This window comes from Narcine bancroftii, chromosome 1 (genome assembly GCF_036971445.1).
Source record: "Narcine bancroftii isolate sNarBan1 chromosome 1, sNarBan1.hap1, whole genome shotgun sequence".
Lineage (NCBI taxonomy): Eukaryota > Metazoa > Chordata > Chondrichthyes > Torpediniformes > Narcinidae > Narcine > Narcine bancroftii.
In genome coordinates this window covers 248504684-248532328 of record NC_091469.1, presented here as the reverse complement: position 1 = coordinate 248532328, position 27645 = coordinate 248504684, and the positions used below count along the sequence as shown (strand labels likewise).

The following is a 27645-nucleotide window of genomic DNA, read 5'->3' as shown; positions in this document are numbered from 1 at the left end:
TTTCTGCAGTGAAAGACTGACCAGAACACACTATTCTAATGCTGATCTACGCATTTTTCAATAGATTTTCATGATTACCTCATTGCTTTCAATCCAACTTTAAAAAAATAAATAGAGATCGATTCTCATATTTTTCTTATATCTTAAAATATCCTGTTTTGTGCATCAAGTATGTATTTCAGTCCATATATACATTGCACAAAGTTTATGTCCTTTAACTCATTATCATCACTCTGCCTCCAGGTCAGGCGATTGTGACTTCTGCTGGGAAATCAGGCCTCTGTAACTTCACTCTGTGTACGGACGATTGTGAACTTCTGAAGTATACAGGAAGATGTGAAAGTACCACCAGCACCGTTGAAACCCCAACAACAGAAACAACCATGACAGTAACTACAACACCAACAGCAACTTCAACCTGTACCTGTGACAATCACGGACAAAGGATGTCAGCTGGTAAGTCAAACAGTTACCGTGTAGAACTTTTATCATCCATTGAAAACAGATTGACAGCAAGATATGCTCCTAACCTTAGTTGAATGCACAAAATGATTTAGATTGACAAGAGGATAATCCAATTCATAATTTTAGCAGGATGACCACAGAATGGAAATGCTTTTCTGTGTAGGTTTATGCTGAGGAAATTAACTTACCATAAACTAAACTTTACTCCAATTCACCTGCAGAATTTTTCTTTAAATTGATCCACTTCAGGATATGTCATTTATATAGCCAACAAACGAAACCTCGTCATTTAATGTTCTGTATACACATTGGGTCGAGAAACATAGCTGTAATGAATGAAAGTTGTTGGTGCAAAATTCTGGCCAATTATCCTCTTTTTGAAATATTATTTGCTTCTTTCTCCATAATTGGTATTGTGACATTAGTCCAACCTCTCCAGGAGACAGTCTCATCTCTTGCAGATAATAAGTCCTCCCACGGAGAAAAGATTCTGCAATTATCACTTATCCTCTGCACCAATCACTGCAACCAAACTCTTCTCTGTGATCCTAACTCCCGTGATGTCAGTGCTTCGAAGGGACAGCGATGGACTCACAGACAAGATGACCAAATAATTTCTGTCCATGTTATTTTCATTTAGAGAAGTTTAGTCAGCATGAACTATTTTGGCCAAAGAGCATCTTGATCATAGTCAACTCTGTCTTGATTTCCTCAGAGACTGATCTGCAATTGATTTATTGGAAGGATGTAAAACTATAAGTTAATTTAAAGTTTCTGTTGTCCCTTGACAATTAAGCAAGTACTTAACATAGAACGGGGCTGGCCATTCAGGCCAATAGTATGTACACATTTGTGTAAAACTATTCCACAGAATCTATTTTCCATCTGCCAAGATTCATCACATATTTTTTCCTTCATCCATATGGCCATTGGTGTCTTCTGATTGTCTCCATTCTCACAAACCCTACACCTTGCCAGGCAATGCTTTCCAGGACACCACCAGTGTCTGTGTCAAAATCATATCTCTATCATCTCCTATGAAACTTCTTCCACTCACAACAAACAGATGTCCTCTTGAATTTGCTTTTCACTATTATTACACCTGGCAGCAAATTATAGACGATTAATCATCATCTTGTGTTCCTCTCTGATTTTTCTCTCGTCCTTTGACTCTTTCAAGGGAAAAACCCTAAATTTGTTATCATTGTTTCATACGATATGTGTCCTGAACCAGGCACATTGTGGTGAAACTCCTCGGATACGCTCAAAAGAACCTATACCTTTTCTGCAGTGAAAGACTGACCAGAACACACTATTCTAATGCTGATCTACGCATTTTTCAATAGATTTTCATGATTACCTCATTGCTTTCAATCCAACTTTAAAAAAATAAATAGAGATCGATTCTCATATTTTTCTTATATCTTAAAATATCCTGTTTTGTGCATCAAGTATGTATTTCAGTCCATATATACATTGCACAAAGTTTATGTCCTTTAACTCATTATCATCACTCTGCCTCCAGGTCAGGCGATTGTGACTTCTGCTGGGAAATCAGGCCTCTGTAACTTCACTCTGTGTACGGACGATTGTGAACTTCTGAAGTATACAGGAAGATGTGAAAGTACCACCAGCACCGTCGAAACCCCAACAACAGAAACAACCATGACAGTAACTACAACACCAACAGCAACTTCAACCTGTACCTGTGACAATCACGGACAAAGGATGTCAGCTGGTAAGTCAATTAGTTACCGTGTAGAAGTTTTATGATCCATTGAAAATAGATCGACAGCAATATCTGCTGCTAACCTGACTTGAATGCACAAAATGATTTAGATTGACAAGAGGATAATCCAATTCATAATTTTAGCAGGAAGACCACAGAATGGAAATGCTTCTCTGTGTAGGTTTATGCTGAGGAAATTAACTTACCATAAACTAAACTTTACTCCAATTCACCTGCAGAATTTTTCTTTAAATTGATCCACTTCAGGATATGTCATTTATATAGCCAACAAACGAAACCTCGTCATTTAATGTTCTGTATACACATTGGGTCGAGAAACATAGCTGTAATGAATGAAAGTTGTTGGTGCAAAATTCTGGCCAATTATCCTCTTTTTGAAATATTATTTGCTTCTTTCTCCATAATTGGTATTGTGACATTAGTCCAACCTCTCCAGGAGACAGTCTCATCTCTTGCAGATAATAAGTCCTCCCACGGAGAAAAGATTCTGCAATTATCACTTATCATCTGCACCAATCACTGCAACCAAACTCTTCTCTGTGATCCTAACTCCCGTGATGTCAGTGCTTCGAAGGGACAGCGATGGACTCACAGACAAGATGACCAAATAATTTCTGTCCATGTTATTTTCATTTAGAGAAGTTTAGTCAGCATGAACTATTTTGGCCAAAGAGCATCTTGATCATAGTCAACTCTGTCTTGATTTCCTCAGAGACTGATCTGCAATTGATTTATTGGAAGGATGTAAAACTATAAGTTAATTTAAAGTTTCTGTTGTCCCTTGACAATTAAGCAAGTACTTAACATAGAACGGGGCTGGCCATTCAGGCCAATAGTATGTACACATTTGTGTAAAACTATTCCACAGAATCTATTTTCCATCTGCCAAGATTCATCACATATTTTTTCCTTCATCCATATGGCCATTGGTGTCTTCTGATTGTCTCCATTCTCACAAACCCTACACCTTGCCAGGCAATGCTTTCCAGGACACCACCAGTGTCTGTGTCAAAATCATATCTCTATCATCTCCTATGAAACTTCTTCCACTCACAACAAACAGATGTCCTCTTGAATTTGCTTTTCACTATTATTACACCTGGCAGCAAATTATAGACGATTAATCATCATCTTGTGTTCCTCTCTGATTTTTCTCTCGTCCTTTGACTCTTTCAAGGGAAAAACCCTAAATTTGTTATCATTGTTTCATACGATATGTGTCCTGAACCAGGCACATTGTGGTGAAACTCCTCGGATACGCTCAAAAGAACCTATACCTTTTCTGCAGTGAAAGACTGACCAGAACACACTATTCTAATGCTGATCTACGCATTTTTCAATAGATTTTCATGATTACCTCATTGCTTTCAATCCAACTTTAAAAAAATAAATAGAGATCGATTCTCATATTTTTCTTATATCTTAAAATATCCTGTTTTGTGCATCAAGTATGTATTTCAGTCCATATATACATTGCACAAAGTTTATGTCCTTTAACTCATTATCATCACTCTGCCTCCAGGTCAGGCGATTGTGACTTCTGCTGGGAAATCAGGCCTCTGTAACTTCACTCTGTGTACGGACGATTGTGAACTTCTGAAGTATACAGGAAGATGTGAAAGTACCACCAGCACCGTCGAAACCCCAACAACAGAAACAACCATGACAGTAACTACAACACCAACAGCAACTTCAACCTGTACCTGTGACAATCACGGACAAAGGATGTCAGCTGGTAAGTCAATTAGTTACCGTGTAGAAGTTTTATGATCCATTGAAAATAGATCGACAGCAATATCTGCTGCTAACCTGACTTGAATGCACAAAATGATTTAGATTGACAAGAGGATAATCCAATTCATAATTTTAGCAGGAAGACCACAGAATGGAAATGCTTTTCTGTGTAGGTTTAAGCTGAGGAAATTAACTTACCATAAACTAAACTTTACTCCAATTCACCTCCAGAAATTTTATTTAAATTGATCAACTTCAGGATATGTGATTTATATTGCCCACAACCGAAACCTCGTCATTTAATGTTCAGTATACACATTGTGTCGAGAAACATAGCTGTAATGAATGGAAGTAGTTGGTGCAAAATTCATGGCCCATCCTCCTCTGTTTGAAATATTATTTGCTTCTTTCTCCATGATTGGTAGTGTGACACTAGTCCTGCCTGTCCAGGTGACAGTCTCATCTCTTGCGGATTATCAATCCTCTCACGGAGAAAAGATTCTGCAATTATTACTTATCCTCTGCTCCAATCACTGCAACCAAACTCTTCTCTATGATCCAAACTCCCATGATGTCAGTGCTTCGAAGGGACAGCGATGGACTCACAGACAAGATGACCAAATAATTTCTGTCCATGTTATTTTCATTTAGAGCAGCTCAGTCAGCATGAACTATTTTGGCCAAAGAGCATCTTGATCATAGTCAACTCTGTCTTGATTTCCTCAGAGACTGATCTGCAATTGATTTATTGGAAGGAAGTAAAGCTATAAGTTAATTTAAAGTTTCTGTTGTCCCTTCACAATTAAGCAAGTACTTAACATAGAACGGGGCTTGCCATTCAGGCCAATAGTATGTACACATTTGTGTAAATCTATTCCACACAATATATTTTGCCCATGCCAAGTTTAAACACATATTTTTTCCTTCTTCCATATGGCCATCGGTGTCTTCTGATTGTCTCCATTCTCACAAAACCTACACCTTGCCTGGCAATGCTTTCCAGGAATCCACCAGTGTCTGTGTCAAAATCATATCTCCATCATCTTGTATGAAACTTCTTCCACTCACAATAAAAGATGTCCTCTTGAATCTGATTTTTGCTATTATGACACCTGGTAACAAATGATAGATGATTAATCATCAACTTGTGTTCCTCTTTGATTTCTTCTCTCGTCTTTTGACTCTTTCGAGGGAAAATCCCTACATTTGTTATTCTTGTTTCATACGATATGTGCCCTGACCCAGGCACATTGTGGTGAAACTCCTCAGATACGCTCAAAAGAATGTACACCTTATCTGCTGTGAAAGACCTGACAAGAACACACTATTCTAATGGTGCTCTATGCATTTTTCAATAGATTTTCATGATTACCTCATTGCTTTCAATCCAAATTTAAAAAAATAAATACAGATCGATTCTCATACTTTTCTTATATCTTAAAATATACTGTTTTCTGCATCAAGTATGTATTTCCGTTCGTATATACATTGCACAAAGTTTATTTCTTAAATTCATTATCATTACTCTGCCTCCAGGTCAGGCGATTGTGACTACTGCAGGTAAATCAGGCCTCTGCAACTTCACTCTGTGTACGGACGATTGTGAACTTCTGAAGTATACAGGAAGATGTGAAAGTACCACCAGCACCGTTGAAACCCCAACAACAGAAACAACCATGACAGTAACTACAACACCAACAGCAACTTCAACCTGTACCTGTGACAATCACGGACAAAGGATGTCAGCTGGTAAGTCAAACAGTTACCGTGTAGAAGTTTTATCATCCATTGAAAACAGATTGACAGCAAGATATGCTCCTAACCTTAGTTGAATGCACAAAATGATTTAGATTGACAAGAGGATAATCCAATTCATAATTTTAGCAGGATGACCACAGAATGGAAATGCTTTTCTGTGTAGGTTTATGCTGAGGAAATTAACTTACCATAAACTAAACTTTACTCCAATTCACCTGCAGAAGTTTTCTTTAAATTGATCAACTTCAGGATATGTGATTTATATAGCCAACAAATGAAACCTCGTCATTTAATGTTCTGTATACACATTGGGTCGAGAAACATAGCTGTAATGAATGGAAGTTGTTGGTGCAAAATTCTGGACAATTATCCTCTTTTTGAAATATTATTTGCTTCTTTCTCCATAATTGGTATTGGTCAGTCCAGCCTCTCCAGGAGACACTCTCATCTCTTGCGGATAATAAGTCCTCTCACGGAGAAAAGATACTACAATTATCACTTATCCTCTGCACCAATGACTGCAATGAAACTCTTCTCTGTGATCCTTACTCCCGTGATGTCAGTGCTTCGAATGGACAGCGATGGACACAAAGACAAGATGACCAAATAATTTCTGTCCATGTTATTTTCAATTAGAGCAGCTCAATCAGCATGAACTATTTTGGCCAAAGAGCATCTTGATCATAGTCAACTCTGTCATGATTTCCTCAGAGACTGATCTGCAATTGATTTATTGGAAGGATGTAAAACTATATGTTAATTTAAAGTTTCTGTTGTCCCTTCACAATTAAGTAAGTACTGGGGCTGAGCATTCAGGCCAATAGTATGTACACATTTGTGTAAAACTACTCCACACAATGTATTTTGTCCCTGCCAAGATTCATCACATATTTTTTCCTTCATCCATATGGCCATTGGTGTCTTCTGATTGTCTCCATTCTCACAAACCCTACACCTTGCCAGGCAATGCTTTCCAGGAAACCACCAGTGCCTGTGTCAAAATCATATCTCTATCATCTCCTATGAAACTTCTTCCACTCACAATAAACAGATGTCCTCTTGAATTTGCTTTTCACTATTATTACACCTGGCAGCAAATTATAGACGATTAATCATCATCTTGTGTTCCTCTCTGATTTCTTCTCTCGTCCTTTGACTCTTTCAAGGGAAAATCCCTAAATTTGATATTCCTGTTTCATATGATATGTGCCCTGACCCAGGCATATTGGGGGTGAAACTCCTCGGATATGCTCAAATAAATGTACACCTTTTCTGCAATGAAAGACCTGACTAGAACACACTATTCTAATGGTGGTCTACGCATTTTTCAATAGATTTTCATGATTACCTCATTGCTTTCAATCAAACTTTTTAAAAAATCATGATAGATTCTCATATTTTTCATTTATCTTAAAATATCCTGTTTTAGGCAACAAGCATGTATTTCCGTCCGTATATAGATTGCACAAAGTTTATGTCCTTAAATACATTATCATTACTCTGCCTCCAGGTCAGGCGATTGTGACTTCTGCAGGTAAATCAGGACTCTGTAACTTCACTCTGTGTACGGACGATTGTGAACTTCTGAAGTATACAGGAAGATGTGAAAGTACCACCAGCACCGTCGAAACCCCAACAACAGAAACAACCATGACAGTAACTACAACACCAACATCAACTTCAACCTGTACCTGTGACAATCACGGACAAAGGATGTCAGCTGGTAAGTCAATTAGTTACCGTGTAGAAGTTTTATCATCCATTGAAAATAGATCGACAGCAATATCTGCTGCTAACCTGAGTTGAATGCCCAAAATGATTTAGGTTTTCAAGATGATTATCCAATTCATGATTTTAGCAGGATGTCCGCACATTGAAATGTATTTCTGTGTAGGTTCAAGCTGAGGACATTAACTTACCCCAGAAAATAAACATTGCTCCAATTCGCCTCCAGAATTTTTATTGAAATTGAAAATTTCAGGATATGTGATTTATACGTCCCTTCATCGAAACCTCATCATTTATGTTCTGTATACCCATTGGGTCGAGAAACATAGCTGTAATGAATGGAAGTTGTTGGTGAAAAATTCTGGCCAATTATCCTCTTTTTGAAATATTATTTGCTTCTTTCTCCATGATTGGTAGTGTGACACTAATCCAGCCTGTCCAGGTGACAGTCTCATCTCTTGCGGATTATCAATCCTCTTACGGAGAAAAGATTCTGCAATTATTACTTATCCTCTGCTCCAATCACTGCAACCAAACTCTTCTCTATGATCCAAACTCCCATGATGTCAGTGCTTCGAATGGACTGCGATGGACTCAAAGACAAGATGACCAAATAATTTCTGTCCATGTTATTTTCATTTAGAGCAGCTCAATCAGCATGAACTATTTTGGCCAAAGAGCATCTTGATCATAGTCAACTCTGTCTTGATTTCCTCAGAGACTGATCTGCAATTGATTTATTGGAAAGATGTAAAACTATAAGTTAATTTAAAGTTTCTGTTGTCCCTTCACAATTAAGCAAGTACTTAACATAGAACGGGGCTGGCCATTCAGGCCAATAGTATGTACACATTTGTGTAAAACTATTCCACAGAATCTATTTTCCATCTGCCAAGATTCATCACATATTTTTTCCTTCATCCATATGGCCATCGGTGTCTTCTGATTGTCTCCATTCTCACAAACCCTACACCTTGCCAGGCAATGCTTTCCAGGAAACCACCAGTGTCTGTGTCAAAATCATATCTCTATCATCTCCTATGAAACTTCTTCCACTCACAATAAACAGATGTCCTCTTGAATTTGCTTTTCACTATTATTACACCTGGCAGCAAATTATAGACGATTAATCATCATCTTGTGTTCCTCTCTGATTTTTCTCTCGTCCTTTGACTCTTTCAAGGGAAAAACCCTAAATTTGTTATCATTGTTTCAAACGATATGTGTCCTGAACCAGGCACATTGTGGTGAAACTCCTCGGATACGCTCAAAAGAATGTATACCTTTTCTGCAGTGAAAGACCTGACCAGAACACACTATTCTAATGCTGGTCTACGCATTTTTCAATAGATTTTCATGATTACCTCATTGCTTTCAATCCAACTTTAAAAAAATAAATAGAGATCGATTCTCATATTTTTCTTATATCTTAAAATATCCTGTTTTCTGCATCAAGTATGTATTTCAGTCCGTGTATACATTGCACAAAGTTTATGTCCTTAAACTCATTATCATTACTCTGCCTCCAGGTCAGGCGATTGTGACTTCTGCTGGGAAATCAGGCCTCTGTAACTTCACTCTGTGTACGGACGATTGTGAACTTCTGAAGTATACAGGAAGATGTGAAAGTACCACCAGCACCGTCGAAACCCCAACAACAGAAACAACCATGACAGTAACTACAACACCAACAGCAACTTCAACCTGTACCTGTGACAATCACGGACAAAGGATGTCAGCTGGTAAGTCAATTAGTTACCGTGTAGAAGTTTTATGATCCATTGAAAATAGATCGACAGCAATATCTGCTGCTAACCTGACTTGAATGCACAAAATGATTTAGATTGACAAGAGGATAATCCAATTCATAATTTTAGCAGGATGACCACAGAATGGAAATGCTTTTCTGTGTAGGTTTAAGCTGAGGAAATTAACTTAACATAAACTAAACTTTACTCCAATTCACCTCCAGAAATTTTATTTAAATTGATCAACTTCAGGATATGTGATTTATATAGCCCACAAACGAAACCCCGTCATTTAATGTTCTGTATACACATTGTGTCGAGAAACATAGCTGTAATGAATGGAAGAGGTTGGTGCAAAATTCATGGCCCATGCTCCTCTGTTTGAAATATTATTTGCTTCTTTCTCCATGATTGGTAGTGTGACACTAATCCAGCCTGTCCAGGTGACAGTCTCATCTCTTGCGGATTATCAATCCTCTTACGGAGAAAAGATTCTGCAATTATTACTTATCCTCTGCTCCAATCACTGCAACCAAACTCTTCTCAATGATCCAAACTCCCATGATGTCAGTGCTTCGAATGGACTGCGATGGACTCACAGACAAGATGACCAAATAATTTCTGTCCATGTTATTTTCAATTAGAGAAGCTCAGTCAGCATGAACTATTTTGGCCAAAGAGCATCTTGATCATATTCAACTCTGCCTTGATTTTCTCAGAGACTGATCTGCAATTGATTTATTGGAAGGATGTAAAAATATAAGTCAATTTAAAGTCTCTGTTGTCCCTTCACAATTATGCAAGTACTTAACATAGAACGGGGCTGGCCATTCAGGCCAATAGTATGTACACATTTGTGTAAATCTATTCCACACAATCTATTTTGCCCCTGCCAAGTTTCAACACATATTTTTTCCTTCTTCCATATGGCCATCGGTGTCTTCTGATTGTCTCCATTCTCACAAAACCTACACCTTGCCTGGCAATGCTTTCCTAGAATCCACCAGAGTCTGTGTCAAAATCATATCTGCATCATCTCCTATGAAACTTCTTCCACTCACAATAAAAGATGTCCTCTTGAATCTGATTTTTGCTATTATGACACCAGGTAACAAATGATAGATGATTAATCATCAACTTGTGTTCCTCTTTGATTTCTTCTCTCGTCTTTTGACTCTTTCGAGGGAAAATCCCTATATTTGTTATTCTTGTTTCATACGATATGTGCCCTGACCCACGCACATTGTGGTGAAACTCCTCGGATACGCTCAAAAGAACCTATACCTTTTCTGCAGTGAAAGACTGACCAGAACACACTATTCTAATGCTGATCTACGCATTTTTCAATAGATTTTCATGATTACCTCATTGCTTTCAATCCAACTTTAAAAAAATAAATAGAGATCGATTCTCATATTTTTCTTATATCTTAAAATATCCTGTTTTGTGCATCAAGTATGTATTTCAGTCCATATATACATTGCACAAAGTTTATGTCCTTTAACTCATTATCATCACTCTGCCTCCAGGTCAGGCGATTGTGACTTCTGCTGGGAAATCAGGCCTCTGTAACTTCACTCTGTGTACGGACGATTGTGAACTTCTGAAGTATACAGGAAGATGTGAAAGTACCACCAGCACCGTCGAAACCCCAACAACAGAAACAACCATGACAGTAACTACAACACCAACAGCAACTTCAACCTGTACCTGTGACAATCACGGACAAAGGATGTCAGCTGGTAAGTCAATTAGTTACCGTGTAGAAGTTTTATGATCCATTGAAAATAGATCGACAGCAATATCTGCTGCTAACCTGACTTGAATGCACAAAATGATTTAGATTGACAAGAGGATAATCCAATTCATAATTTTAGCAGGAAGACCACAGAATGGAAATGCTTTTCTGTGTAGGTTTAAGCTGAGGAAATTAACTTACCATAAACTAAACTTTACTCCAATTCACCTCCAGAAATTTTATTTAAATTGATCAACTTCAGGATATGTGATTTATATTGCCCACAACCGAAACCTCGTCATTTAATGTTCAGTATACACATTGTGTCGAGAAACATAGCTGTAATGAATGGAAGTAGTTGGTGCAAAATTCATGGCCCATCCTCCTCTGTTTGAAATATTATTTGCTTCTTTCTCCATGATTGGTAGTGTGACACTAGTCCTGCCTGTCCAGGTGACAGTCTCATCTCTTGCGGATTATCAATCCTCTCACGGAGAAAAGATTCTGCAATTATTACTTATCCTCTGCTCCAATCACTGCAACCAAACTCTTCTCTATGATCCAAACTCCCATGATGTCAGTGCTTCGAAGGGACAGCGATGGACTCACAGACAAGATGACCAAATAATTTCTGTCCATGTTATTTTCATTTAGAGCAGCTCAGTCAGCATGAACTATTTTGGCCAAAGAGCATCTTGATCATAGTCAACTCTGTCTTGATTTCCTCAGAGACTGATCTGCAATTGATTTATTGGAAGGAAGTAAAGCTATAAGTTAATTTAAAGTTTCTGTTGTCCCTTCACAATTAAGCAAGTACTTAACATAGAACGGGGCTGGCCATTCAGGCCAATAGTATGTACACATTTGTGTAAATCTATTCCACACAATATATTTTGCCCATGCCAAGTTTCAACACATATTTTTTCCTTCTTCCATATGGCCATCGGTGTCTTCTGATTGTCTCCATTCTCACAAAACCTACACCTTGCCTGGCAATGCTTTCCAGGAATCCACCAGTGTCTGTGTCAAAATCATATCTCCATCATCTCGTATGAAACTTCTTCCACTCACAATAAAAGATGTCCTCTTGAATCTGATTTTTGCTATTATGACACCTGGTAACAAATGATAGATGATTAATCATCAACTTGTGTTCCTCTTTGATTTCTTCTCTCGTCTTTTGACTCTTTCGAGGGAAAATCCCTACATTTGTTATTCTTGTTTCATACGATATGTGCCCTGACCCAGGCACATTGTGGTGAAACTCCTCAGATACGCTCAAAAGAATGTACACCTTATCTGCTGTGAAAGACCTGACAAGAACACACTATTCTAATGGTGCTCTATGCATTTTTCAATAGATTTTCATGATTACCTCATTGCTTTCAATCCAAATTTAAAAAAATAAATACAGATCGATTCTCATACTTTTCTTATATCTTAAAATATACTGTTTTCTGCATCAAGTATGTATTTCCGTTCGTATATACATTGCACAAAGTTTATTTCTTAAATTCATTATCATTACTCTGCCTCCAGGTCAGGCGATTGTGACTACTGCAGGTAAATCAGGCCTCTGCAACTTCACTCTGTGTACGGACGATTGTGAACTTCTGAAGTATACAGGAAGATGTGAAAGTACCACCAGCACCGTTGAAACCCCAACAACAGAAACAACCATGACAGTAACTACAACACCAACAGCAACTTCAACCTGTACCTGTGACAATCATGGACAAAGGATGTCAGCTGGTAAGTCAAACAGTTACCGTGTAGAAGTTTTATCATCCATTGAAAACAGATTGACAGCAAGATATGCTCCTAACCTTAGTTGAATGCACAAAATGATTTAGATTGACAAGAGGATAATCCAATTCATAATTTTAGCAGGATGACCACAGAATGGAAATGCTTTTCTGTGTAGGTTTATGCTGAGGAAATTAACTTACCATAAACTAAACTTTACTCCAATTCACCTGCAGAAGTTTTCTTTAAATTGATCAACTTCAGGATATGTGATTTATATAGCCAACAAATGAAACCTCGTCATTTAATGTTCTGTATACACATTGGGTCGAGAAACATAGCTGTAATGAATGGAAGTTGTTGGTGCAAAATTCTGGACAATTATCCTCTTTTTGAAATATTATTTGCTTCTTTCTCCATAATTGGTATTGGTCAGTCCAGCCTCTCCAGGAGACACTCTCATCTCTTGCGGATAATAAGTCCTCTCACGGAGAAAAGATACTACAATTATCACTTATCCTCTGCACCAATGACTGCAATGAAACTCTTCTCTGTGATCCTTACTCCCGTGATGTCAGTGCTTCGAATGGACAGCGATGGACACAAAGACAAGATGACCAAATAATTTCTGTCCATGTTATTTTCAATTAGAGCAGCTCAATCAGCATGAACTATTTTGGCCAAAGAGCATCTTGATCATAGTCAACTCTGTCATGATTTCCTCAGAGACTGATCTGCAATTGATTTATTGGAAGGATGTAAAACTATATGTTAATTTAAAGTTTCTGTTGTCCCTTCACAATTAAGTAAGTACTGGGGCTGAGCATTCAGGCCAATAGTATGTACACATTTGTGTAAAACTATTCCACACAATGTATTTTGTCCCTGCCAAGATTCATCACATATTTTTTCCTTCATCCATATGGCCATTGGTGTCTTCTGATTGTCTCCATTCTCACAAACCCTACACCTTGCCAGGCAATGCTTTCCAGGAAACCACCAGTGCCTGTGTCAAAATCATATCTCTATCATCTCCTATGAAACTTCTTCCACTCACAATAAACAGATGTCCTCTTGAATTTGCTTTTCACTATTATTACACCTGGCAGCAAATTATAGACGATTAATCATCATCTTGTGTTCCTCTCTGATTTCTTCTCTCGTCCTTTGACTCTTTCAAGGGAAAATCCCTAAATTTGATATTCCTGTTTCATATGATATGTGCCCTGACCCAGGCATATTGGGGGTGAAACTCCTCGGATATGCTCAAATAAATGTACACCTTTTCTGCAATGAAAGACCTGACTAGAACACACTATTCTAATGGTGGTCTACGCATTTTTCAATAGATTTTCATGATTACCTCATTGCTTTCAATCAAACTTTTTAAAAAATCATGATAGATTCTCATATTTTTCATTTATCTTAAAATATCCTGTTTTAGGCAACAAGCATGTATTTCCGTCCGTATATAGATTGCACAAAGTTTATGTCCTTAAATACATTATCATTACTCTGCCTCCAGGTCAGGCGATTGTGACTTCTGCAGGTAAATCAGGACTCTGTAACTTCACTCTGTGTACGGACGATTGTGAACTTCTGAAGTATACAGGAAGATGTGAAAGTACCACCAGCACCGTCGAAACCCCAACAACAGAAACAACCATGACAGTAACTACAACACCAACATCAACTTCAACCTGTACCTGTGACAATCACGGACAAAGGATGTCAGCTGGTAAGTCAATTAGTTACCGTGTAGAAGTTTTATCATCCATTGAAAATAGATCGACAGCAATATCTGCTGCTAACCTGAGTTGAATGCCCAAAATGATTTAGGTTTTCAAGATGATTATCCAATTCATGATTTTAGCAGGATGTCCGCACATTGAAATGTATTTCTGTGTAGGTTCAAGCTGAGGACATTAACTTACCCCAGAAAATAAACATTGCTCCAATTCGCCTCCAGAATTTTTATTGAAATTGAAAATTTCAGGATATGTGATTTATACGTCCCTTCATCGAAACCTCATCATTTATGTTCTGTATACCCATTGGGTCGAGAAACATAGCTGTAATGAATGGAAGTTGTTGGTGAAAAATTCTGGCCAATTATCCTCTTTTTGAAATATTATTTGCTTCTTTCTCCATGATTGGTAGTGTGACACTAATCCAGCCTGTCCAGGTGACAGTCTCATCTCTTGCGGATTATCAATCCTCTTACGGAGAAAAGATTCTGCAATTATTACTTATCCTCTGCTCCAATCACTGCAACCAAACTCTTCTCTATGATCCAAACTCCCATGATGTCAGTGCTTCGAATGGACTGCGATGGACTCAAAGACAAGATGACCAAATAATTTCTGTCCATGTTATTTTCATTTAGAGCAGCTCAATCAGCATGAACTATTTTGGCCAAAGAGCATCTTGATCATAGTCAACTCTGTCTTGATTTCCTCAGAGACTGATCTGCAATTGATTTATTGGAAAGATGTAAAACTATAAGTTAATTTAAAGTTTCTGTTGTCCCTTCACAATTAAGCAAGTACTTAACATAGAACGGGGCTGGCCATTCAGGCCAATAGTATGTACACATTTGTGTAAAACTATTCCACAGAATCTATTTTCCATCTGCCAAGATTCATCACATATTTTTTCCTTCATCCATATGGCCATCGGTGTCTTCTGATTGTCTCCATTCTCACAAACCCTACACCTTGCCAGGCAATGCTTTCCAGGAAACCACCAGTGTCTGTGTCAAAATCATATCTCTATCATCTCCTATGAAACTTCTTCCACTCACAATAAACAGATGTCCTCTTGAATTTGCTTTTCACTATTATTACACCTGGCAGCAAATTATAGACGATTAATCATCATCTTGTGTTCCTCTCTGATTTTTCTCTCGTCCTTTGACTCTTTCAAGGGAAAAACCCTAAATTTGTTATCATTGTTTCATACGATATGTGTCCTGAACCAGGCACATTGTGGTGAAACTCCTCGGATATGCTCAAAAGAATGTATACCTTTTCTGCAGTGAAAGACCTGACCAGAACACTCTATTCTAATGGTGCTCTACGCATTTTTCAATAGATTTTCATGATTACCTCATTGCTTTCAATCCAAATTTAAAAAAATAAATACAGATCGATTCTCATACTTTTCTTATATCTTAAAATATACTGTTTTCTGCATCAAGTATGTATTTCCGTTCGTATATACATTGCACAAAGTTTATTTCTTAAATTCATTATCATTACTCTGCCTCCAGGTCAGGCGATTGTGACTACTGCAGGTAAATCAGGCCTCTGCAACTTCACTCTGTGTACGGACGATTGTGAACTTCTGAAGTATACAGGAAGATGTGAAAGTACCACCAGCACCGTTGAAACCCCAACAACAGAAACAACCATGACAGTAACTACAACACCAACAGCAACTTCAACCTGTACCTGTGACAATCACGGACAAAGGATGTCAGCTGGTAAGTCAATTAGTTACCGTGTAGAAGTTTTATGATCCATTGAAAATAGATCGACAGCAATATCTGCTGCTAACCTGACTTGAATGCACAAAATGATTTAGATTGACAAGAGGATAATCCAATTCATAATTTTAGAAGGATGACCAAAGAATGGAAATGCTTTTCTGTGTAGGTTTAAGCTGAGGAAATTAACTTACCATAAACTAAACTTTACTCCAATTCACCTCCAGAAATTTTATTTAAATTGATCAACTTCAGGATATGTGATTTATATAGCCCACAAACGAAACCCCGTCATTTAATGTTCTGTATACACATTGTGTCGAGAAACATAGCTGTAATGAATGGAAGAGGTTGGTGCAAAATTCATGGCCCATGCTCCTCTGTTTGAAATATTATTTGCTTCTTTCTCCATGATTGGTAGTGTGACACTAATCCAGCCTGTCCAGGTGACAGTCTCATCTCTTGCGGATTATCAATCCTCTTACGGAGAAAAGATTCTGCAATTATTACTTATCCTCTGCTCCAATCACTGCAACCAAACTCTTCTCAATGATCCAAACTCCCATGATGTCAGTGCTTCGAATGGACTGCGATGGACTCACAGACAAGATGACCAAATAATTTCTGTCCATGTTATTTTCAATTAGAGAAGCTCAGTCAGCATGAACTATTTTGGCCAAAGAGCATCTTGATCATATTCAACTCTGCCTTGATTTTCTCAGAGACTGATCTGCAATTGATTTATTGGAAGGATGTAAAAATATAAGTCAATTTAAAGTCTCTGTTGTCCCTTCACAATTATGCAAGTACTTAACATAGAACGGGGCTGGCCATTCAGGCCAATAGTATGTACACATTTGTGTAAATCTATTCCACACAATCTATTTTGCCCCTGCCAAGTTTCAACACATATTTTTTCCTTCTTCCATATGGCCATCGGTGTCTTCTGATTGTCTCCATTCTCACAAAACCTACACCTTGCCTGGCAATGCTTTCCTAGAATCCACCAGTGTCTGTGTCATAATCATATCTGCATCATCTCCTATGAAACTTCTTCCACTCACAATAAAAGATGTCCTCTTGAATCTGATTTTTGCTATTATGACACCAGGTAACAAATGATAGATGATTAATCATCAACTTGTGTTCCTCTTTGATTTCTTCTCTCGTCTTTTGACTCTTTCGAGGGAAAATCCCTATATTTGTTATTCTTGTTTCATACGATATGTGCCCTGACCCACGCACATTGTGGTGAAACTCCTCAGATACGCTCAAAAGAATGTACACCTTATCTGCTGTGAAAGACCTGACAAGAACACACTATTCAAATGGTGCTCTATGCATTTTTCAATAGATTTTCATCATTACCTCATTGCTTTCAATCCAAATTTAAAAAAATAAATACAGATCGATTCTCATACTTTTCTTATATCATAAAATATACTGTTTTCTGCATCAAGTATGTATTTCCGTCCGTATATACATTGCACAAAGTTTATTTCTTAAATTCATTATCATTACTCTGCCTCCAGGTCAGGCGATTGTGACTTCTGCAGGTAAATCAGGCCTCTGCAACTTCACTCTGTGTACGGACGATTGTGAACTTCTGAAGTATACAGGAAGATGTGAAAGTACCACCAGCACCGTTGAAACCCCAACAACAGAAACAACCATGACAGTAACTACAACACCAACAGCAACTTCAACCTGTACCTGTGACAATCACGGACAAAGGATGTCAGCTGGTAAGTCAAACAGTTACCGTGTAGAACTTTTATCATCCATTGAAAACAGATTGACAGCAAGATATGCTCCTAACGTTAGTTGAATGCACAAAATGATTTAGATTGACAAGAGGATAATCCAATTCATAATTTTAGCAGGATGACCACAGAATGGAAATGCTTTTCTGTGTAGGTTTATGCTGAGGAAATTAACTTACCATAAACTAAACTTTACTCCAATTCACCTGCAGAATTTTTCTTTAAATTGATCCACTTCAGGATATGTCATTTATATAGCCAACAAACGAAACCTCGTCATTTAATGTTCTGTATACACATTGGGTCGAGAAACATAGCTGTAATGAATGAAAGTTGTTGGTGCAAAATTCTGGCCAATTATCCTCTTTTTGAAATATTATTTGCTTCTTTCTCCATAATTGGTATTGTGACATTAGTCCAACCTCTCCAGGAGACAGTCTCATCTCTTGCAGATAATAAGTCCTCCCACGGAGAAAAGATTCTGCAATTATCACTTATCCTCTGCACCAATCACTGCAACCAAACTCTTCTCTGTGATCCTAACTCCCGTGATGTCAGTGCTTCGAAGGGACAGCGATGGACTCACAGACAAGATGACCAAATAATTTCTGTCCATGTTATTTTCATTTAGAGAAGTTTAGTCAGCATGAACTATTTTGGCCAAAGAGCATCTTGATCATAGTCAACTCTGTCTTGATTTCCTCAGAGACTGATCTGCAATTGATTTATTGGAAGGATGTAAAACTATAAGTTAATTTAAAGTTTCTGTTGTCCCTTGACAATTAAGCAAGTACTTAACATAGAACGGGGCTGGCCATTCAGGCCAATAGTATGTACACATTTGTGTAAAACTATTCCACAGAATCTATTTTCCATCTGCCAAGATTCATCACATATTTTTTCCTTCATCCATATGGCCATTGGTGTCTTCTGATTGTCTCCATTCTCACAAACCCTACACCTTGCCAGGCAATGCTTTCCAGGACACCACCAGTGTCTGTGTCAAAATCATATCTCTATCATCTCCTATGAAACTTCTTCCACTCACAACAAACAGATGTCCTCTTGAATTTGCTTTTCACTATTATTACACCTGGCAGCAAATTATAGACGATTAATCATCATCTTGTGTTCCTCTCTGATTTTTCTCTCGTCCTTTGACTCTTTCAAGGGAAAAACCCTAAATTTGTTATCATTGTTTCATACGATATGTGTCCTGAACCAGGCACATTGTGGTGAAACTCCTCGGATACGCTCAAAAGAACCTATACCTTTTCTGCAGTGAAAGACTGACCAGAACACACTATTCTAATGCTGATCTACGCATTTTTCAATAGATTTTCATGATTACCTCATTGCTTTCAATCCAACTTTAAAAAAATAAATAGAGATCGATTCTCATATTTTTCTTATATCTTAAAATATCCTGTTTTGTGCATCAAGTATGTATTTCAGTCCATATATACATTGCACAAAGTTTATGTCCTTTAACTCATTATCATCACTCTGCCTCCAGGTCAGGCGATTGTGACTTCTGCTGGGAAATCAGGCCTCTGTAACTTCACTCTGTGTACGGACGATTGTGAACTTCTGAAGTATACAGGAAGATGTGAAAGTACCACCAGCACCGTCGAAACCCCAACAACAGAAACAACCATGACAGTAACTACAACACCAACAGCAACTTCAACCTGTACCTGTGACAATCACGGACAAAGGATGTCAGCTGGTAAGTCAAACAGTTACCGTGTAGAACTTTTATCATCCATTGAAAACAGATTGACAGCAAGATATGCTCCTAACGTTAGTTGAATGCACAAAATGATTTAGATTGACAAGAGGATAATCCAATTCATAATTTTAGCAGGATGACCACAGAATGGAAATGCTTTTCTGTGTAGGTTTATGCTGAGGAAATTAACTTACCATAAACTAAACTTTACTCCAATTCACCTGCAGAATTTTTCTTTAAATTGATCCACTTCAGGATATGTCATTTATATAGCCAACAAACGAAACCTCGTCATTTAATGTTCTGTATACACATTGGGTCGAGAAACATAGCTGTAATGAATGAAAGTTGTTGGTGCAAAATTCTGGCCAATTATCCTCTTTTTGAAATATTATTTGCTTCTTTCTCCATAATTGGTATTGTGACATTAGTCCAACCTCTCCAGGAGACAGTCTCATCTCTTGCAGATAATAAGTCCTCCCACGGAGAAAAGATTCTGCAATTATCACTTATCCTCTGCACCAATCCCTGCAACCAAACTCTTCTCTGTGATCCTAACTCCCGTGATGTCAGTGCTTCGAAGGGACAGCGATGGACTCACAGACAAGATGACCAAATAATTTCTGTCCATGTTATTTTCATTTAGAGAAGTTTAGTCAGCATGAACTATTTTGGCCAAAGAGCATCTTGATCATAGTCAACTCTGTCTTGATTTCCTCAGAGACTGATCTGCAATTGATTTATTGGAAGGATGTAAAACTATAAGTTAATTTAAAGTTTCTGTTGTCCCTTGACAATTAAGCAAGTAATTAACATAGAACGGGGCTGGCCATTCAGGCCAATAGTATGTACACATTTGTGTAAAACTATTCCACAGAATCTATTTTCCATCTGCCAAGATTCATCACATATTTTTTCCTTCATCCATATGGCCATTGGTGTCTTCTGATTGTCTCCATTCTCACAAACCCTACACCTTGCCAGGCAATGCTTTCCAGGACACCACCAGTGTCTGTGTCAAAATCATATCTCTATCATCTCCTATGAAACTTCTTCCACTCACAACAAACAGATGTCCTCTTGAATTTGCTTTTCACTATTATTACACCTGGCAGCAAATTATAGACGATTAATCATCATCTTGTGTTCCTCTCTGATTTTTCTCTCGTCCTTTGACTCTTTCAAGGGAAAAACCCTAAATTTGTTATCATTGTTTCATACGATATGTGTCCTGAACCAGGCACATTGTGGTGAAACTCCTCGGATACGCTCAAAAGAACCTATACCTTTTCTGCAGTGAAAGACTGACCAGAACACACTATTCTAATGCTGATCTACGCATTTTTCAATAGATTTTCATGATTACCTCATTGCTTTCAATCCAACTTTAAAAAAATAAATAGAGATCGATTCTCATATTTTTCTTATATCTTAAAATATCCTGTTTTGTGCATCAAGTATGTATTTCAGTCCATATATACATTGCACAAAGTTTATGTCCTTTAACTCATTATCATCACTCTGCCTCCAGGTCAGGCGATTGTGACTTCTGCTGGGAAATCAGGCCTCTGTAACTTCACTCTGTGTACGGACGATTGTGAACTTCTGAAGTATACAGGAAGATGTGAAAGTACCACCAGCACCGTCGAAACCCCAACAACAGAAACAACCATGACAGTAACTACAACACCAACAGCAACTTCAACCTGTACCTGTGACAATCACGGACAAAGGATGTCAGCTGGTAAGTCAATTAGTTACCGTGTAGAAGTTTTATGATCCATTGAAAATAGATCGACAGCAATATCTGCTGCTAACCTGACTTGAATGCACAAAATGATTTAGATTGACAAGAGGATAATCCAATTCATAATTTTAGCAGGAAGACCACAGAATGGAAATGCTTTTCTGTGTAGGTTTAAGCTGAGGAAATTAACTTACCATAAACTAAACTTTACTCCAATTCACCTCCAGAAATTTTATTTAAATTGATCAACTTCAGGATATGTGATTTATATTGCCCACAACCGAAACCTCGTCATTTAATGTTCAGTATACACATTGTGTCGAGAAACATAGCTGTAATGAATGGAAGTAGTTGGTGCAAAATTCATGGCCCATCCTCCTCTGTTTGAAATATTATTTGCTTCTTTCTCCATGATTGGTAGTGTGACACTAGTCCTGCCTGTCCAGGTGACAGTCTCATCTCTTGCGGATTATCAATCCTCTCACGGAGAAAAGATTCTGCAATTATTACTTATCCTCTGCTCCAATCACTGCAACCAAACTCTTCTCTATGATCCAAACTCCCATGATGTCAGTGCTTCGAAGGGACAGCGATGGACTCACAGACAAGATGACCAAATAATTTCTGTCCATGTTATTTTCATTTAGAGCAGCTCAGTCAGCATGAACTATTTTGGCCAAAGAGCATCTTGATCATAGTCAACTCTGTCTTGATTTCCTCAGAGACTGATCTGCAACTGATTTATTGGAAGGAAGTAAAGCTATAAGTTAATTTAAAGTTTCTGTTGTCCCTTCACAATTAAGCAAGTACTTAACATAGAACGGGGCTGGCCATTCAGGCCAATAGTATGTACACATTTGTGTAAATCTATTCCACACAATATATTTTGCCCATGCCAAGTTTCAACACATATTTTTTCCTTCTTCCATATGGCCATCGGTGTCTTCTGATTGTCTCCATTCTCACAAAACCTACACCTTGCCTGGCAATGCTTTCCAGGAATCCACCAGTGTCTGTGTCAAAATCATATCTCCATCATCTCCTATGAAACTTCTTCCACTCACAATAAAAGATGTCCTCTTGAATCTGATTTTTGCTATTATGACACCTGGTAACAAATGATAGATGATTAATCATCAACTTGTGTTCCTCTTTGATTTCTTCTCTCGTCTTTTGACTCTTTCGAGGGAAAATCCCTACATTTGTTATTCTTGTTTCATACGATATGTGCCCTGACCCAGGCACATTGTGGTGAAACTCCTCAGATACGCTCAAAAGAATGTACACCTTATCTGCTGTGAAAGACCTGACAAGAACACACTATTCTAATGGTGCTCTACGCATTTTTCAATAGATTTTCATGATTACCTCATTGCTTTCAATCCAAATTTAAAAAAATAAATACAGATCGATTCTCATACTTTTCTTATATCTTAAAATATACTGTTTTCTGCATCAAGTATGTATTTCCGTTCGTATATACATTGCACAAAGTTTATTTCTTAAATTCATTATCATTACTCTGCCTCCAGGTCAGGCGATTGTGACTACTGCAGGTAAATCAGGCCTCTGCAACTTCACTCTGTGTACGGACGATTGTGAACTTCTGAAGTATACAGGAAGATGTGAAAGTACCACCAGCACCGTTGAAACCCCAACAACAGAAACAACCATGACAGTAACTACAACACCAACAGCAACTTCAACCTGTACCTGTGACAATCACGGACAAAGGATGTCAGCTGGTAAGTCAAACAGTTACCGTGTAGAAGTTTTATCATCCATTGAAAACAGATTGACAGCAAGATATGCTCCTAACCTTAGTTGAATGCACAAAATGATTTAGATTGACAAGAGGATAATCCAATTCATAATTTTAGCAGGATGACCACAGAATGGAAATGCTTTTCTGTGTAGGTTTATGCTGAGGAAATTAACTTACCATAAACTAAACTTTACTCCAATTCACCTGCAGAAGTTTTCTTTAAATTGATCAACTTCAGGATATGTGATTTATATAGCCAACAAATGAAACCTCGTCATTTAATGTTCTGTATACACATTGGGTCGAGAAACATAGCTGTAATGAATGGAAGTTGTTGGTGCAAAATTCTGGACAATTATCCTCTTTTTGAAATATTATTTGCTTCTTTCTCCATAATTGGTATTGGTCAGTCCAGCCTCTCCAGGAGACACTCTCATCTCTTGCGGATAATAAGTCCTCTCACGGAGAAAAGATACTACAATTATCACTTATCCTCTGCACCAATGACTGCAATGAAACTCTTCTCTGTGATCCTTACTCCCGTGATGTCAGTGCTTCGAATGGACAGCGATGGACACAAAGACAAGATGACCAAATAATTTCTGTCCATGTTATTTTCAATTAGAGCAGCTCAATCAGCATGAACTATTTTGGCCAAAGAGCATCTTGATCATAGTCAACTCTGTCATGATTTCCTCAGAGACTGATCTGCAATTGATTTATTGGAAGGATGTAAAACTATATGTTAATTTAAAGTTTCTGTTGTCCCTTCACAATTAAGTAAGTACTGGGGCTGAGCATTCAGGCCAATAGTATGTACACATTTGTGTAAAACTATTCCACACAATGTATTTTGTCCCTGCCAAGATTCATCACATATTTTTTCCTTCATCCATATGGCCATTGGTGTCTTCTGATTGTCTCCATTCTCACAAACCCTACACCTTGCCAGGCAATGCTTTCCAGGAAACCACCAGTGCCTGTGTCAAAATCATATCTCTATCATCTCCTATGAAACTTCTTCCACTCACAATAAACAGATGTCCTCTTGAATTTGCTTTTCACTATTATTACACCTGGCAGCAAATTATAGACGATTAATCATCATCTTGTGTTCCTCTCTGATTTCTTCTCTCGTCCTTTGACTCTTTCAAGGGAAAATCCCTAAATTTGATATTCCTGTTTCATATGATATGTGCCCTGACCCAGGCATATTGGGGGTGAAACTCCTCGGATATGCTCAAATAAATGTACACCTTTTCTGCAATGAAAGACCTGACTAGAACACACTATTCTAATGGTGGTCTACGCATTTTTCAATAGATTTTCATGATTACCTCATTGCTTTCAATCAAACTTTTTAAAAAATCATGATAGATTCTCATATTTTTCATTTATCTTAAAATATCCTGTTTTAGGCAACAAGCATGTATTTCCGTCCGTATATAGATTGCACAAAGTTTATGTCCTTAAATACATTATCATTACTCTGCCTCCAGGTCAGGCGATTGTGACTTCTGCAGGTAAATCAGGACTCTGTAACTTCACTCTGTGTACGGACGATTGTGAACTTCTGAAGTATACAGGAAGATGTGAAAGTACCACCAGCACCGTCGAAACCCCAACAACAGAAACAACCATGACAGTAACTACAACACCAACATCAACTTCAACCTGTACCTGTGACAATCACGGACAAAGGATGTCAGCTGGTAAGTCAATTAGTTACCGTGTAGAAGTTTTATCATCCATTGAAAATAGATCGACAGCAATATCTGCTGCTAACCTGAGTTGAATGCCCAAAATGATTTAGGTTTTCAAGATGATTATCCAATTCATGATTTTAGCAGGATGTCCGCACATTGAAATGTATTTCTGTGTAGGTTCAAGCTGAGGACATTAACTTACCCCAGAAAATAAACATTGCTCCAATTCGCCTCCAGAATTTTTATTGAAATTGAAAATTTCAGGATATGTGATTTATACGTCCCTTCATCGAAACCTCATCATTTATGTTCTGTATACCCATTGGGTCGAGAAACATAGCTGTAATGAATGGAAGTTGTTGGTGAAAAATTCTGGCCAATTATCCTCTTTTTGAAATATTATTTGCTTCTTTCTCCATGATTGGTAGTGTGACACTAATCCAGCCTGTCCAGGTGACAGTCTCATCTCTTGCGGATTATCAATCCTCTTACGGAGAAAAGATTCTGCAATTATTACTTATCCTCTGCTCCAATCACTGCAACCAAACTCTTCTCTATGATCCAAACTCCCATGATGTCAGTGCTTCGAATGGACTGCGATGGACTCAAAGACAAGATGACCAAATAATTTCTGTCCATGTTATTTTCATTTAGAGCAGCTCAATCAGCATGAACTATTTTGGCCAAAGAGCATCTTGATCATAGTCAACTCTGTCTTGATTTCCTCAGAGACTGATCTGCAATTGATTTATTGGAAAGATGTAAAACTATAAGTTAATTTAAAGTTTCTGTTGTCCCTTCACAATTAAGCAAGTACTTAACATAGAACGGGGCTGGCCATTCAGGCCAATAGTATGTACACATTTGTGTAAAACTATTCCACAGAATCTATTTTCCATCTGCCAAGATTCATCACATATTTTTTCCTTCATCCATATGGCCATCGGTGTCTTCTGATTGTCTCCATTCTCACAAACCCTACACCTTGCCAGGCAATGCTTTCCAGGAAACCACCAGTGTCTGTGTCAAAATCATATCTCTATCATCTCCTATGAAACTTCTTCCACTCACAATAAACAGATGTCCTCTTGAATTTGCTTTTCACTATTATTACACCTGGCAGCAAATTATAGACGATTAATCATCATCTTGTGTTCCTCTCTGATTTTTCTCTCGTCCTTTGACTCTTTCAAGGGAAAAACCCTAAATTTGTTATCATTGTTTCATACGATATGTGTCCTGAACCAGGCACATTGTGGTGAAACTCCTCGGATATGCTCAAAAGAATGTATACCTTTTCTGCAGTGAAAGACCTGACCAGAACACACTATTCTAATGGTGCTCTACGCATTTTTCAATAGATTTTCATGATTACCTCATTGCTTTCAATCCAAATTTAAAAAAATAAATACAGATCGATTCTCATACTTTTCTTATATCTTAAAATATACTGTTTTCTGCATCAAGTATGTATTTCCGTTCGTATATACATTGCACAAAGTTTATTTCTTAAATTCATTATCATTACTCTGCCTCCAGGTCAGGCGATTGTGACTACTGCAGGTAAATCAGGCCTCTGCAACTTCACTCTGTGTACGGACGATTGTGAACTTCTGAAGTATACAGGAAGATGTGAAAGTACCACCAGCACCGTTGAAACCCCAACAACAGAAACAACCATGACAGTAACTACAACACCAACAGCAACTTCAACCTGTACCTGTGACAATCACGGACAAAGGATGTCAGCTGGTAAGTCAATTAGTTACCGTGTAGAAGTTTTATGATCCATTGAAAATAGATCGACAGCAATATCTGCTGCTAACCTGACTTGAATGCACAAAATGATTTAGATTGACAAGAGGATAATCCAATTCATAATTTTAGAAGGATGACCAAAGAATGGAAATGCTTTTCTGTGTAGGTTTAAGCTGAGGAAATTAACTTACCATAAACTAAACTTTACTCCAATTCACCTCCAGAAATTTTATTTAAATTGATCAACTTCAGGATATGTGATTTATATAGCCCACAAACGAAACCCCGTCATTTAATGTTCTGTATACACATTGTGTCGAGAAACATAGCTGTAATGAATGGAAGAGGTTGGTGCAAAATTCATGGCCCATGCTCCTCTGTTTGAAATATTATTTGCTTCTTTCTCCATGATTGGTAGTGTGACACTAATCCAGCCTGTCCAGGTGACAGTCTCATCTCTTGCGGATTATCAATCCTCTTACGGAGAAAAGATTCTGCAATTATTACTTATCCTCTGCTCCAATCACTGCAACCAAACTCTTCTCAATGATCCAAACTCCCATGATGTCAGTGCTTCGAATGGACTGCGATGGACTCACAGACAAGATGACCAAATAATTTCTGTCCATGTTATTTTCAATTAGAGAAGCTCAGTCAGCATGAACTATTTTGGCCAAAGAGCATCTTGATCATATTCAACTCTGCCTTGATTTTCTCAGAGACTGATCTGCAATTGATTTATTGGAAGGATGTAAAAATATAAGTCAATTTAAAGTCTCTGTTGTCCCTTCACAATTATGCAAGTACTTAACATAGAACGGGGCTGGCCATTCAGGCCAATAGTATGTACACATTTGTGTAAATCTATTCCACACAATCTATTTTGCCCCTGCCAAGTTTCAACACATATTTTTTCCTTCTTCCATATGGCCATCGGTGTCTTCTGATTGTCTCCATTCTCACAAAACCTACACCTTGCCTGGCAATGCTTTCCTAGAATCCACCAGTGTCTGTGTCATA

The 27645-nt window shown here is 37.8% G+C and overlaps 1 protein-coding gene across 1 annotated transcript in view; it reads left to right on the top strand.

Moving 5' to 3' along the window:
* Positions 1-27645, top strand: part of LOC138755144 (mucin-2-like) — a 238272-nt gene that overhangs the window by 165593 nt on the left and 45034 nt on the right. Inside the window, exons 41-56 of the mRNA XM_069920567.1 lie at positions 244-456; positions 1991-2203; positions 3738-3950; positions 5486-5698; positions 7137-7430; positions 8965-9177; positions 10713-10925; positions 12461-12673; positions 14112-14405; positions 15939-16151; positions 17687-17899; positions 19434-19646; positions 21181-21393; positions 22929-23141; positions 24580-24873; positions 26407-26619. Coding sequence (XP_069776668.1) covers positions 244-456; positions 1991-2203; positions 3738-3950; positions 5486-5698; positions 7137-7430; positions 8965-9177; positions 10713-10925; positions 12461-12673; positions 14112-14405; positions 15939-16151; positions 17687-17899; positions 19434-19646; positions 21181-21393; positions 22929-23141; positions 24580-24873; positions 26407-26619 — 3651 coding nt within the window. The remainder of the gene's footprint in view (positions 1-243; positions 457-1990; positions 2204-3737; positions 3951-5485; positions 5699-7136; positions 7431-8964; positions 9178-10712; positions 10926-12460; positions 12674-14111; positions 14406-15938; positions 16152-17686; positions 17900-19433; positions 19647-21180; positions 21394-22928; positions 23142-24579; positions 24874-26406; positions 26620-27645) is intronic.